The sequence below is a fragment of the Vombatus ursinus genome, unplaced genomic scaffold, assembly GCF_900497805.2.
Source record: "Vombatus ursinus unplaced genomic scaffold, bare-nosed wombat genome assembly UNPS02000582.1, whole genome shotgun sequence".
NCBI classification, from domain to species: Eukaryota; Metazoa; Chordata; class Mammalia; order Diprotodontia; family Vombatidae; genus Vombatus; species Vombatus ursinus.
The window spans coordinates 8,685,394-8,699,743 of record NW_020940360.1 but is presented as its reverse complement, the minus strand read 5'-3'; the positions used below and the strand labels follow the sequence as shown (position 1 = coordinate 8,699,743).

Below are 14,350 nucleotides of genomic sequence, written 5' to 3'. Positions count from 1 at the left end.
ATAATAACTAGCAGCCAAAGTTTTCTTAAAAGAAGTGGTTTTCCTCCAAGTTGCTCAGACCCTTGCAGGAATTCGCTTCGAGTTGTGCAGACTGTATCCACGAGGACGATCTGGAGGGCTTCCAAGAGGGGCAGAAATCGAAACGATTGCACAACCCTTCGGCGCGGGGGGTGGGGTGGGGGGGAGGGTTTCGCTTCCAAATCAGGCCTCTTTCTCCAAGGTGGGGGCGACCGGGAGAGTGAGCGAGCGGGCGCGGGGATTGCCAGCTTGCAAGAGTCCGCATCCACGACGACCTTCCCAGCGGGTCCCCCAGTCTCAGAAAGCAAAGGCAAGCCTCGTGCACCGCCACCCCGGAGCCGCGAGGTGGGCCCGCGTAGACACCGCCAGGGCTACTGCCGTCTGCCGCGGAGTATGTGTATGTTTGGTGCGCGTCCCGATCGGCAGCGCCGAGCATCGGGCACTTCGGCCCCGCCGCGTGTCTCCCATTCTCGCCGCCTCCCTCGCCTGTCCCCTCCCCCCCGCAGTCCCATTGTCTCCCTCGCCTCGCCCCGCCCCGGGGGACACGTGCGCCGGCAGCTTCCCGAGCGAGCCGAGGGAGAGCGAACGGGCGGCGGCGGCGGCGGCGGCGCTGGCAGTTGGGGCTCCGCGCTCACGGAGGGTGGGTGTTCTAGGGAAAGGCCAGCATTCCGAGGGTGACCCCCGCCCTCTCTCTCCTCCCGCTGCTCCCAGACTCCCAGAAGGGGGGTGGTGCGTGGGTGGGAGACTAGTGGTGGTGGCATGTGTGCTGGAGTGGGGGTGGGGTAGGTAGATGTCTGTCTCCTGACAAAGGAGAACGAGTGGGACACGCCGACCCGGCCCGCCCCGCCCCGCCTAGCCAGGAGGGTGGGGGGGGAGGAGGAGGAGGAGACGGGAGGGGAAGGGGCGGGCCTCTCATTCACTGTCTGACCCCTTCGTGGCCGTTCGAGCGGAAGGGCGGGGTCTTGAGCACCGCCCACCTCATGGAGGGGGGGGGGGCAGAGGAAGGTGGCTGGGCGCGGGGCGGAGCTCGCGGGCGCGCGACCCGGCGTAGTCGTCGCCTTCTCACGTCTGCGCGGGAGAGAGAAAGAGAGGGGTAGAAACCTCTCGGGGAGAAAGGGCTAGTGGGGGACAGGGAGCAAAGAAGGCGAAGGGGAGAGGTCATTTCGCGGTTTCTGAGAGCTCGGGCAGTGGTATTGATTGAGGAGGGTAGAGGAGAAGTCGACCGGGGGAGAAAAGGTAGAGGAGGGTGCTAGGAGTGGTGGGGAGGGGGGGGGAGGAGGAGGGGGGTTGTGTGGGAGGGGAAGGGGGAGGCGGGGGGGGGGGGGGGTCACGCGGAGGCGCGCGCGCACCGGGAGCGCGCTCGGAGGCGAGTGGAACTGGATCGGGTTTGCTGCCAGCGGCGTGAGCTTCGGCCGCCATTTTACAACAGCTCCACTCGCGCCGGACACAGGGAGCAGCGAGCACGCGATTCCCGCAACCCGATCCCCTCGGACAGGATTTACCCGCGGCAGCCTAACGGGGAGGTAACGACCACGGGATCCTGCCGGGTTGGGAGGGGGAGCATTGGGCTCCAAGGCGCGGCGACATTGTGGGGGGGAGGGAAGGAAGGAGAGGGCGGCGCGGGGAGGGAGAAACCGGCTTTTCTGGAAAATGGATTCCAAGGGGGAGAGGAGCACGTTGGTTACTGGTGCTGCCTGGGACTAGGCCTCGGCCCCTGGTACCGCCTCCGCTTCTTCCCTTCTCCCATGTGCTACCCCGCCGTCGGGCTTTGTCTGCAGCGCCGGAGGGAGGAGGCGCCTGCCTCAGTGCTAGCTAGTGCCCCGTGCCGACTGCAGGCGGCGGCGGTGCCGGAGTTGGTTGCTGTCGTGGCTGGTGCTGTGGGTCTGCTCTGCGCGGGGGGAGGGGGCGCTGGTCCCCGCAGGCAGGCGCCAGGCTGGAAGCGGTTCGGGATCGGGCAGTAGGTGCGTGGGGCAGGTGGGGGAGCAGGGCCGCCCGGGGAATTCCCTCACGCCGGCTCCCGCTCCGACTCCTCTGCCCCGTTGCGGGAGGGGTTTGCCCCAGAGCTGCAGAGTCATTGCACCGGTCGAGGGGGTGGGGGAGTTGTATAACGTGCTGTGGGTCACGTATTTGTGGGGCCGGAGCGTTGCGAGATTGAGAACGGGACGGGAGATAGTGCCGCCGCCCCGGGGAGAGCCATGTGTCACGGCGGAGATGGTGGTGCTTGGCGGAGGGGGGAGGGGAAGGCGTGGGGAGGAGAGGGAGAGGCCGTGGCCTGTAGTCGTCTCTTGCCGCCGTGGGGGGTGGGAGGCTGCGAGGCTGTTGCTACCTTGGGGGCTATCTTCGTTGTTAGGGGTGCTGTTGGAGTCTTGGTGTGGCTTTGCCACTGTGGCCTTGGGCCTCGGTGTGGAGACGTTGGAGGAAGTTGTAGGACATTTGAAGGCGCGGAGCACGTGTTTCTAATGGGCTCCTGGCGGCCGCGGTGGTAGAGTCTCTCTGCGCCGGGTGAGGAGCTGGAGGGGTGGGGTGCGGCCTGGGGAGTTGGGGGGACAGTTATCGGAGCGCTTTGTTCCTTTTGCGTGTTGTGGATTCAAAAGCGACAGGCGGGAAAAAGTGTGCAGTTTGGAGCTTTACTCTAGAGGTTGGAAGACTCGGCTTCTTTATCTTTTGCCACTAATCCACACCTTTTACTGAGCAGCGCAGCTGCAGGTGGCATGCCTACCAGTGTTTGTAATATAACTCTTTTCTAGTTAACGTGTTAGGTGAGAGTACAGGGGTGGTGCTCCGAGTAGAATAGTGATTTTATTTTTCTGCCTTATAACTTAAGTCAGTTGTCAGGCATTAGTGTCTTTCACGGTAGGTGTTGTCTGGCTATTGTAATAAGTGATAGAGGACAGACTGGGACTCCAATATTGTCATCTGTGTCCTTTTTGAAGAATGTAGGTTAATTTTGCCTATTACATTTAAACAGATCTCTGGAAACATGGCTACTGAACATGTTAATGGGAATGGTACTGAAGAGCCCATGGATACTTCTTCTGCAGTTACCCATTCTGAGCATTTCCAGACATTGCTTGATGCTGGTTTACCACAGAAAGTTGCTGAAAAACTAGATGAAATTTACGTTGCAGGTAAGACACAACTTGCAAAATTATATTATGAAATTTGTCTATTGGACTTCTGGAATTAAACTAAAAGAGCAACTTTTTGTGGTTTCCAATTAGTATGGGGACTGCAGTTTTGATTTTGTGACAATTTTTCTATTTTTGAACTAGAAATTGGGCCTGAGGCTAAATGCTTAAAGAATGGAGGGGAGGGGATAGACCAGGTAGGCAGTCTGGCCAGGGGTCCAGTTGAGCATGTATAAAACAATAGTAACCACTGTTAATGGTGGGAGCAGGTGATGGTTTTGGTGGTCTTTTGCTAGGGTTCTTGTTAAGTAATTTTGAGTAGCTTTAGATTTGCTTAATTTTTTTTTGGTGATGGTATTTGTTTTTCCCATAGCAATTGGAATTGAGTTGAGTTTCAATTGGAATATCTCTTGTATAGATTGATTTTCAGTTTTTATAAGGCAGGATCAATACTGTAGCAATATTGAGTGATTGAGACTAGACTTAGCCATGAAGCGTGTTATTTTAATGAGAGATTGTTACTGGATAAAATTTTTATGAAAGTAATTGGAATTTCTCCTTAAAATACCCTGGGAAAATAGGCATTATAAGGTAGTTACTAATTAGTAAACATTTTCTCTTCCCTAGGTTTAGTTGCACACAGTGATCTAGATGAACGAGCTATTGAAGCTTTAAAAGAATTTAATGAAGACGGTGCATTGGCAGTACTTCAACAGTTCAAAGACAGTGATCTCTCACATGTTCAGGTAATGTTCAGTAATATATACTACTGCTACCTTGTAAACTGCTTGATAAAACATATGTTTGAATTCACTTGTGGAATTTTTATATTGAAGCAAAGGAATGTAACAGTTGCTATTAAACTTGACAGGAAGATTTAAAATTTTTTTTTTTTAACAGAACAAAAGTGCCTTTTTATGTGGAGTCATGAAGACATATAGGCAGAGAGAAAAACAGGGGACCAAAGTGGCCGATTCTAGTAAAGGACCAGATGAGGCAAAAATTAAGGTATGTATGTGCCTTTTAATTTTTCCCTTTGAAAATGAGTCAGGGAAGCTGATTTGAGAATTGTGAACTTTTTCTGTAAATGACTTAGAGTGTGGTTTGAGAAAACTTCCTTAGCCTTTCTGTGTCTGGAATGTTTAATTTGAATGTCAAGAACAAATTTGTAAGAAACATTTGTGAAATGTGCTTTTTATACTCTAATGCTTGGGTTGTAAATCACATACCTATTTCCAGCTCGGTTAAATACTTGAAAATTATGCGACTTGGTAAGAATCTGTAATTTACAATTAATTTCTAGAGTACAACTGAGATTTGTCCAGTTGGTTATTTTAAAGCCAGATGAGGGAGGGGAACAAGACTAACCCCATAGACTGTAGGAAAGTATATGTGTGATCAATGTAAATTCTCTCTTGGTGCTCTTATGTCTCCTTTTAAGCAGGTATTTAGGATTTTTCCCCTCACATAGCTTTTTACCAAGGCAGTGTCTAGTGAAAATATTTGGAAGCACCTACCCCTGCCTGCCCCCAGGTCCCTCCACTTTTCCTATAGAGTGATCCTTTATGTTGGAAATCAAGAACAGATTTAAAATCTGTTACATCACAGATTTAAGAATTACTGATAGGAGCTGACAGAAATGGGAGGGGCAAAGGAATTAGGACATGGAAGTAATAGGAGAGGTTAGATGTAGACTTAAGGGAATGGATATGGGATATTGTTGGACATGGGAGAGGAGTTGATAGTGAGCCAGACACCAAAGGAGATTTCTGAAATGCAGTCACCTAAGAGTCCTTGAAGTTTACTGAGTTTATAATTTATATGTAGTAAATCTATTTTTTAGAAAAGTCTTTTTATGCTTTTGTATTGATGTTTATAAACTATCAAACCATAACTTTCAACTGGATGACTTAATGTAATTCAAGCTATCAAAATGATTTTCTCTTTAAATTTTACAGGAAATTGTGATGTAACTAAACCCATATTTTTCTAATTAGTTGCACAGGGCCATATCATGAGAAATTTTTCTTTTAAATTTCATGCAAAATTACAGTTTATAGCATCTTTGTGTTTCCTTCTTGGAAAAGAAATGTGCCAGGTTTTATAGTCCATTGAACTCCTCTGAAGGAAAAGGAAATGAAGAATATGTTGTTTTGACATAAGATGAGATTAGAGTTAGAGCTTTTTGCCTTTTATCTTTTTTGAAAGCACCAATAAATAAGTTTGATCCATAGAAGTTGTAAATAAAGTTTTAATATGTACTGATCAATAGCCTTTCCTGGAGGAGGGAAATAAAAGCGCCTTTGAATTACTTGATTTCAGTGATAGTTTTGAATTCCTCAGATTTTTGAGACCCTCTTTCAGTATTATGAATTTTAGGCAAGGCTGAACTTTGAATACAAGTAGGAACATGTGTACAAAATAATTCGCCTTTTTTTATGCATCTCGTTAAAGTCTCATATTACTTTTAAAGTTTTACTCAGTATATAACTTAGCTAATTGCAGAGTTATTTGAGCATCGTTAACTGTTTTCTATTAAGTGAAATAACACCAAAAACAATCCTCAGTATAAAGAGTAAAGCTAAAGATATAATTGATGGAAATAAACTTTTATTTTCTTGATTTAAACTTAGAAAAATTGGATCATGAACTAAATATATTAGAACAAGTGTGTTATTTTTTAATTAAATCTTATGAATAAAGGTTAATGAGTATATTTCTGCGTATTAAATTCCACTAAAATTATTCGCGAGTATTATGATCTTATTTTTAAATTGAAGAAAAAATGAATTTTTCATGTCTTCCCTGATAATGTTTGCCTATTACTTAGAGTAGCATTTTAGTATTTAACTTTTTCAGGATTGGAAATTTGATAAGTCTTATGTAAATTTAACAGTTTATACTTGTCACAGGTAATACCTAAAATATATTTAAAGTGCAGTTTCCAGAATACTATTTAGACCCAGTAGATAAATATTCTAGAAAGTGTTCAAAGTTGTTAAAAGTACTGTAAAAAAAAAATTGAGTAAATTTGTTAACTCAAGTTTTCTGTGGAGTGTATTTCAATGCTTTAAAACTTGGACCAATGATACATTTCTAAATTGTTTGAAAAGTATTGAGATTGCATCTTATGAAAATAAAGGAACTGCCAGTATGGTAGGGATATACCCAGTAGTCATAATAGTTATTGTTTGGTACCGTGAAGATTAAAGGAGACTGAGAGGTAAATTAATCTATCCTTTGCTTCTAGAAGGATGAAACTGATGCTAAACAGGTGGATGCTAGTATATTTTTGGACTTTTAGTCAAAAACAAAGCAAAACAAAATATCTAGAATCAAAGACTTCTAAGATGTTCAAACTTTTTAATTCAGTATCTTATCTAAGCAATTTGCTTTATGTGCTAATTGAAGTAAATAGAATCAATAGGTAAAACCACCTGTTTTAATTTTAGAGGTTCCAGATCTTTAGTATAGTTTGGTGTGGTGGAATGTTGGGTCTGGAGTCAGGTTTGAATCCTGATTGGGCTACTTAATGCCTGTTTGGCAAATCATTTAATCTGTTCTGTTTCCTCATGTGCAAAATGATGGGGTGGATGGACTAGATAGATGATCCCTGAAGATATCTTCCAGCTTTAAATATGTGATGCTATGAAATAAAGATCAGGTAATTAGAAAAAGGTTTATAATGCTGCTTATAGTGATAAGGATCTAATTAGAATGTTAACCAAGTGAAAACAAAATTTAAGCAAACTCAGGATTTAAAAAATACCAGGTTGTGGTTCTTTGGGCCACAATGTATTAATTGAGTTGAATTTTTGAAGGCACTCTTGGAAAGGACAAGCTATACACTTGATGTGACCACAGGACAGAGGAAGTATGGGGGACCCCCTCCAGATTCAGTATATTCGGGACAACAGCCTTCCGTTGGCACAGAGGTAAAGAGAAACATTTTGTATTTTAAGAGCCATAGAACTAATATTCATAAAGCATGTTCATGAATCTTAACTGCATATATATGTTTATAGATATTTGTGGGAAAGATTCCAAGAGATCTATTTGAAGATGAACTTGTTCCATTATTTGAAAAAGCTGGACCTATTTGGGATCTGCGCTTAATGATGGATCCCCTGACTGGTCTAAATAGAGGATATGCTTTTGTAACTTTCTGTACAAAAGAAGCAGCTCAGGAGGCTGTTAAACTGGTAAGTTTTTACCTACTACTTAACGGAGATATTTAATGATTTAAAAAATACTTGTAGCAAATTATGAGCTTAATCATACTTCATGAAGCTGTAGTTGGTGTCCTTTTGTATTGTGTTCATAGGCTGTGTGGTATATACTAAAGTAAACTGGAGTTTGAAATCAGGGCCAGGGTTCTAATTTTAGTTCTACTAACTTTTGTAACCTTGAGGACGTTCTTAAACTTTCTAAGACTCAGTTTCCTCATTTAAAAAATAAAAGGCATTTGATTAGATCACCTATCTCTAGGGTCCTTTGAAACTTTAAAAGAGCAATGATTATAGCATTTGTTATCTCTGTGTTTGGTTGGGAGATGTAAGATGATAAGGCAGAATTCCTGAGAGCCTGCATTAGAATACGTTTCACTTGTAATTTTAAAATTTAGAGCATTGTAAAGGCTGAAGAATCAATTAAGATATATCTTTATATATATCTTTAAGATATATATGGTTCTGATAGGTTCTTTGCCATGGACCCTCGCATGATCTGCCTCTGATCAAATCACTTTTTTCTTTTTTGGTGAGGCAATTGGGGTTAAGTGACTTACCCAGGGTCACACAGCTAGTAAATGTCAAGTGTCTGGTCTGAGATGGGATTTGAACTTTATCCACTGCGCCACCTAGCTGCCCCTGATCAAATGACTTTTGCAGCTGATATGATGTTGTTAAAAAATAGTTAAGCTAATAATCAATAGCAAATTGTTAAAAAAAAAAACAAAAACTAGATGATTTAGGTTAGGTAAACATGTCTGAAAGGGATGTTATTTGTTCCATTAGGTAAACAGATTATTTTCATCGTTGGTAACAGTTATGATGGTTGTTGACAGAACTTAGTTGTGACCAGTGACGACAGAAAATAACATTAATCTTTGGCTTTGTGTTATTTGCTCTCAGTTTTGGGGTTTATTTGAAGTACACTTAAAAGCACAAACCTGACTTTGAACCCTTGCTCTCATATTTTTCTACCTTATGGTTATAGTACCACCTAATTTTAATATTTACACAGTAAAATGTAACATAAAAGGTAAATTTGCCTTCCCTGCTCCACATTCAAGGACAAATATAAAGTAATTTTGTATTCTGTGCTGAGCCACCATTTTCTTCTATTTATGTGTAAGTGTTGAATATTTGAAAATTTTATGACAGTCATAAAATTAAGATTCTTGATGTATACTACATTTTTAAGGAATACCTTTGTAGAAAAGATTTAACACTGGTCCCTTTTTCTCTTTTTTCTATTCCTCTACCCTCTTCCCAAGTCATCATATTAAATGCTTCTAACTTCTAAGGCATTGGATAGAGCTCTCTAGTGAACCTTTCAGTAGCATTTTTTTGTTTGTTTGTTTGTTTTTTGGTGAGGCAATTGGGGTTAAATGACTTGCCCAGAGTCACATACCTAGCTAGTGTTACGTGTCTGAGTCTGGATTTGAACTCGGGTCCTCCTCAGTCCAGGGTGGGTGCTCTATCCACTGCACCACCCAGCTGCACCCTTTCAGTAGCTCTCTTTCTTGATGTGTCTTTTGCTCTTTATTTGGTAGTTCAGATAAAATCATAGAGTTATTAGAGTTCAAAGAAGCTCTAGAGACCATCTCACAGAATCACCCTCAATTAACAGATGAATTGATACTTGGCTTTGTAGCACTAAAAGCTTAAGCTTACTTTTAAGAAATTGGGTAATCCATAAATTAGGTAGCTAGTGATTTTGTTACATAAAATTGTTGGGAAGTTTAGAGAGAAATTAGCAATCAGATTTTATTGACTTTTTAGTTTGTAAAATGAATGGTTACTTAGCTGTTAATATTTTTATTTGTAGTCTAAAATATTATGGAAGGATCAGAGTAGTCATGCAAACTGCTATTGGCAGAGTGTTATACACCTTGATGCCAGAATATCCTAATGATGGGATGTTATAACCATAGTTTTTTGTGAGGCAATTGGGGGTTAAGTGACTTGCCCAGGGTCACACAGCTAGTGTTATGTGTCTGAGGCAGGATTTGAACTCAGGTCCTCCTGACTCCAAGACCAAAACTCTATCCACTGCGCCACCTAGCTGCCCCTGTTATAACTATAATTAATGGAAGATTTTCAGAAATACTAAAACTGGTATCATGATTATGCATTCCAATACAGATACCTTCTGAAATGGTCTGTCTTTAAGTAATTTGTTAAAATCTTTCAAACACTAATCATAGTATGTCAGTGCCTAAGTAAATGGATTTTTTTTGTGTAAATACATAAGTAGATGTGATTGTGTGAACTTCTGTCTATTCAAACAGCAACTCATCTGTAGCTTAGAGTTGCCTTTAGATTCAAAGAGGTTATGTGATTTGTCTATAGTTCATACAGCTAGTAAGTATCAGAAACATGATTTTGAACCCAGGTTTTCCTGACTACAAATCCAGCACTATCTCCCTTGTTTACTCTTTTGATATAATTAGTTTTACATGTACTTATTGTAAGATTTTACCTATTTTTTAAGATGTCCCTTTGATTAATCTCCAAGACCTAGTCTGAAAAATCTTTTTTAAAGTCATACCTCCAGTTCATTTTGCGTGTTGTATTTATGCCTTCTATGTAACATTGCTGCACAACCCTCAAAACTTGAAGTAGTAGTGTCAGCAGTAGCATCTTGCTTTGGGAAGGAGTCCCTTACTTCTACTGAGTGGTTAGCACTATGGCATAAATGACCATGGGTAGCAATATATGCTTAGTAGGGATGGATTCAGAATCACTTCTACTTCTGCTGCTTGGAATACATCCCCGGAGAGCATGTTGCAGCTGTTGGGTCAGGACCATGGTGAGAGGAGGAATCAGTCTGGCAGAAAGTCTACTTTGCAGTATCAGTCAAAGGACGGGGCAGGCAAGACCCATGGGGAAGTAAAAGTGTATTAATCAGGATGTAGTAGACAAATACTTAAAAAGTCCATTCTCTTTATCAGTCTTCTGTCACAGTGTGGCTGGACAGTTTAGATTGATTTTTTGTTTTGTGTAAGTAATTATTATTAAGGATGATGGAATTAACTGCTCATAAAAAATAAGTATGCTAGTTATCTTAGTTTATTACTCATAGGCCTGTTGTTTCCTAGGCAACTTTCTTCCTTTTTTTTTAAAAATTTTTCTTTAAATAAAAATTTTTTTACTTAGGACTAAAGCCATATTATGTGGTTTTGTCATTAATACAGGTTGGAGCCTAGGTACATTCAACCCTGCACATTTGCTGGGAGACTTACCTACTTTGCTTGGTTATTTGTATGGTGATCTTCTTGTAATGGGGGAAAAATAAGAAAAAAGCATATTTTATGTATCTATAAATTTCTGTATTTTCAAGTGTTTTTAGGAAAAATTTCTCTAAGAAATGTAATGGTTCATTTACATATTGATTGATGTATGTAAGAAGCCCTTTTTTTTTCCTGTTTCTATATAAAGCCACAAGTATAGAGGGAATTTTTATTACTGTAGATGTTATTCACCAGATATTTTGTCAAGTGTGATGATAAAGAAGGGTAACTGTTGGATACTCTTTAAGATTTGGGTGTTTGTTTTTTAATGTAGGATATCACTCAAGTGACTTATTTTCTGGTAGTAGCATTTCAGTATACAAGGCATTATGCTAGGAGTTATAGAGAATCAAGTAGGCTCATGCCCTTATGGACAGTACAGGTCATAAACATGAAAGTTGGATAATAGTTTAGTGCATCGGTGTAAGAGGTATCATAAGGCAGTATTCATTTAACTGTGAAATGATAGACAAGTTCTGTAGGAGCTCATAGGAGAGAAATTATTCTGGTCACCCTGGTTATAACTCCTGAGAGAATATTTTATTAAGTAGGCAGTGAAGAGAGGAAAAAGTCTTACACAACAAATTGTGGGCCAAGAATGATACGGATTAAATCCTGCAGTGATTTCAACAAAAAGATCCTTAAGGTCTGGCCAGTGTCCAACATTTTAAGCTGTATTTAACATGAAATTCCATAATGGTCATTTCCATGGATATTGTTGATACATAACTTGACCTATAAAATTGAAGAATAGCTTATACTATTCAATGAGTTTCAAGTTACTGAGTTTGAAGGCATAGTCTAGAACATGAAGTAAAAGCCCCGACTTGATTCCTACCCTCAGGGAATTTTATCTAGTTGTAATTGTAATTTTTTTATACAGCTTGTTAATGTAAAAAAACAAAACAAAGAACCACTGCTTCACAATATGTGAAGTTGGTAGGCTCTGGGAAGGTTAAATGAATGCTTGGTTACGTAGCCATTGAGTTGTCTAAAGTGAGATTGGAACCCAGATCTCCTGATGACTGTTTCTTAACCTATTTCTTTCCTAGTTAAAGAGAAGAAATGCCTACCCAGGAGAAAGTAACCATTAGTGCAAGAAATTATGCCTAGTGAATGACTATAGAAATCATAGAACAAGAATTGAAAGAGGGTCCTCAGAAGCCATCTAGTTCAAATTCATCATTTTACGGTTGAATAAATTGAGGTACAGTGAGTTAAGTTTAACACTTATCCATGGACACAGAGTTAACAGGTATAATTTGAACTCAGATCCTTTGACGTAAGAGCCAGTGCTTTTTTTCTGTGTGCCACCATGTCAACATCACAAATCTAGAGCTGGAGAAGTATCAGAGGCCCTAGTCAAAAAACCCTCTTTTTACAGTAATTAGTAGCACTCGCCTCTCTTGTCACAGTAGATCTAAAAAATCTTGTAAACCATTTGGAACGTTTCTGGTAACTGGGATCCTCTTCTAATTGTACTCCTCCCATCACTATGTGCTAATTCATCACATATTTTTTTGCAACAGCTACAACACACAACATGAGTTCTGTTAAGTAAATGCTGAAGGAGCTAAAAGAACAGAAAGATCACATTAAGTTATGATGGTTAGGGGCCATTTCATTTTAGCAGTGTAATTTTAACCTAGTAATTATTTTGGAGAACCTTGAATTTCAAAGTGAAGAGTTTGAACTTTAGATAATAGGGAGTTGTGAAAAATATTTTGTGAGGCATAAATGTCATGAAAATATGTATGTTTATGAAGTATATTTTGACTTTTGTATTCAGGAACCAATTGAATGGGAAGAGACTGTAAGCCAATAATTGCAGTTAAGAGGCATTGCAAGAGAAAGGATTCAGAAGAGGATGGTGACAGTGGTTCTGAAAAGGGACAATGTTAGAAGATAGTACACAAGAATATGCTGGAGTTACTATAGTGGATATGAGGAATGAAGAAGCAAAAAAGAACATATTTTGAGGCTGGGTGACATTTGGGGGAACAGAACTGTAACTAGGAAGGTAGGTTAGCTTAGTAATGTTTATGCCCAAAGTGGGGTTTTGTCCATTTTTGTGCTTGTTCATGTTAGAGGGTAATGGAGAAGTACATGTTAAGGTCTTGGAGGTGGCAGCCTTATCAGTTCCGGGCTTTGAGGGGTACTTTCTATGTATTTAGCTAATAATGAATGCTCAAGCTAGAATGCTATTTCCATGCTCTGCAGCAGATCCTTAACTGTCATTGTATCTAATTTTAACAATTTTTCAAAGTTTTGCATAAGTTTATTCTACATAGCTAGGCAGAGGATGGATTCTGAACCAGTTAATCATATTGTGCTTGTTTTGTGCTACACTCGGGCTAATTCACTAACTCTTATGGCTCTATCACATTTGGAATAGTCTCACCCTATTGACTACAGATAAAGGATGGATAAAATATGTTTTCTATAGTAGACAGGAGAATAAGGTTCGACAAAGGGACTTTCTACCCCCTTGTATATTTGAGTATTCTACCTAGAAACTTGTATAACTTTGGTCCTTATCTGTCTTATATACGTTAGAGTATAAACTTTGCTGTTTGTGAATTATCCATAGTTTGTGGGTATTTATGTTCATTTTACCAGAAGGCTGAGAAAGTAAATGGGTTAGCACTATGCATCACTTGCAGAAAGAAAATTATTGAGATTTTTCTTAAGTCCAAAAGCTTAGATGACTTGAGTATGATTTTATTGATATGAAGCCCTAATATGTCCTAGATAATGCTCCCTCTACAATATTGTCATAACACAGCCTTGTTGATCCTATATGGGTTTAATAGTAATCTTTTGTGACAGTGGCGTCAAGATCACTAAGTAAGAGTCAGGGGATCCAAATTTATCTTGGCCTTGGACTTTGGGGAAGTCTCTTTTGGCAACAGTTTTCTCACTGTGAAATGAGAAGTTTGGAATAAGTGACCGTGCTGTCTCAAGTTCCTGTCAGCTCTAGAATTTTATGAGTCTATGACCTAAATACTATTTTTATATAATTTTACTATCTTTGCTTTACTTGCTGTGAAATCGTAGGGCCCAGAGAGACCTTAAGTTATGTCGTATTCTTCAGCAATATGCAAGTCTAGTACATAAAGAAAACCCTGGAAACTTGTTGGCAATGCAGTTGGCTTCTCAGAGGTATATTGAGAACACAGATCTTATATAGATTATATATAAAAAATAGACTTGGGGGCTCACAGCTATGCCAAGTTAGGGCAAGTTGCTGTTGTAAACATTGCATGGGTCATGAATTTATGCTTAAAATTTAGAAATGGATTTAAAATCTGAGCAAAGGAAGCCTATAAATGTGAAGTAGTACAGAATTTTTATTAGCATCAGAGTTTTTATTAGCATTACATCAATAAACTGCTTTAATGAGTTTGAAGCAAGGAAACATAGAAAGAGACCTGTTGGTCCTTACTTTCTTTAGCTTTACCTGAACACAGGTAATATTATTTTGGGGAAGAGCTTGGTATGTGGTATGCAAAATGATTTAGTACTGCTTCTGATACAAAGAGGATATTTTACCCTGGTTCTTCCATATGTAGTTATATAATCTGTAAGATTTCTCCCTCTTGTTCTATACTGTGTTCTGGACCCTTAGTTTGTAGGTGTTAAAACGATGCGTCATAGAATACTGAAATTGCTTCTCTTAGTGACTTTT

At 40.6% G+C, this 14,350-nt stretch overlaps 1 protein-coding gene across 7 annotated transcripts in view; it reads left to right on the top strand.

Annotated features, from left to right (window-relative positions):
• Nucleotides 1–597: 597 nt before the first annotated feature.
• Nucleotides 598–14,350, top strand: part of SYNCRIP (synaptotagmin binding cytoplasmic RNA interacting protein) — a 36,241-nt gene continuing 22,488 nt past the window's right edge. For 5 of the 7 annotated variants that reach the window (XM_027854914.1, XM_027854909.1, XM_027854905.1 and 2 more), the window contains exons 1-6: nucleotides 1,458–1,541; nucleotides 2,987–3,146; nucleotides 3,774–3,892; nucleotides 4,047–4,154; nucleotides 6,968–7,081; nucleotides 7,172–7,348. In XM_027854914.1, the coding sequence (XP_027710715.1) occupies nucleotides 2,999–3,146; nucleotides 3,774–3,892; nucleotides 4,047–4,154; nucleotides 6,968–7,081; nucleotides 7,172–7,348 (666 nt within the window). In that variant the 5' untranslated portion in view covers nucleotides 1,458–1,541; nucleotides 2,987–2,998. Of the gene's footprint in view, nucleotides 659–1,373; nucleotides 1,542–2,986; nucleotides 3,147–3,773; nucleotides 3,893–4,046; nucleotides 4,155–6,967; nucleotides 7,082–7,171; nucleotides 7,349–14,350 lie in introns of those variants that run through there. The other 2 variants (XM_027854887.1, XM_027854922.1) reach the window with 2 other exon arrangements.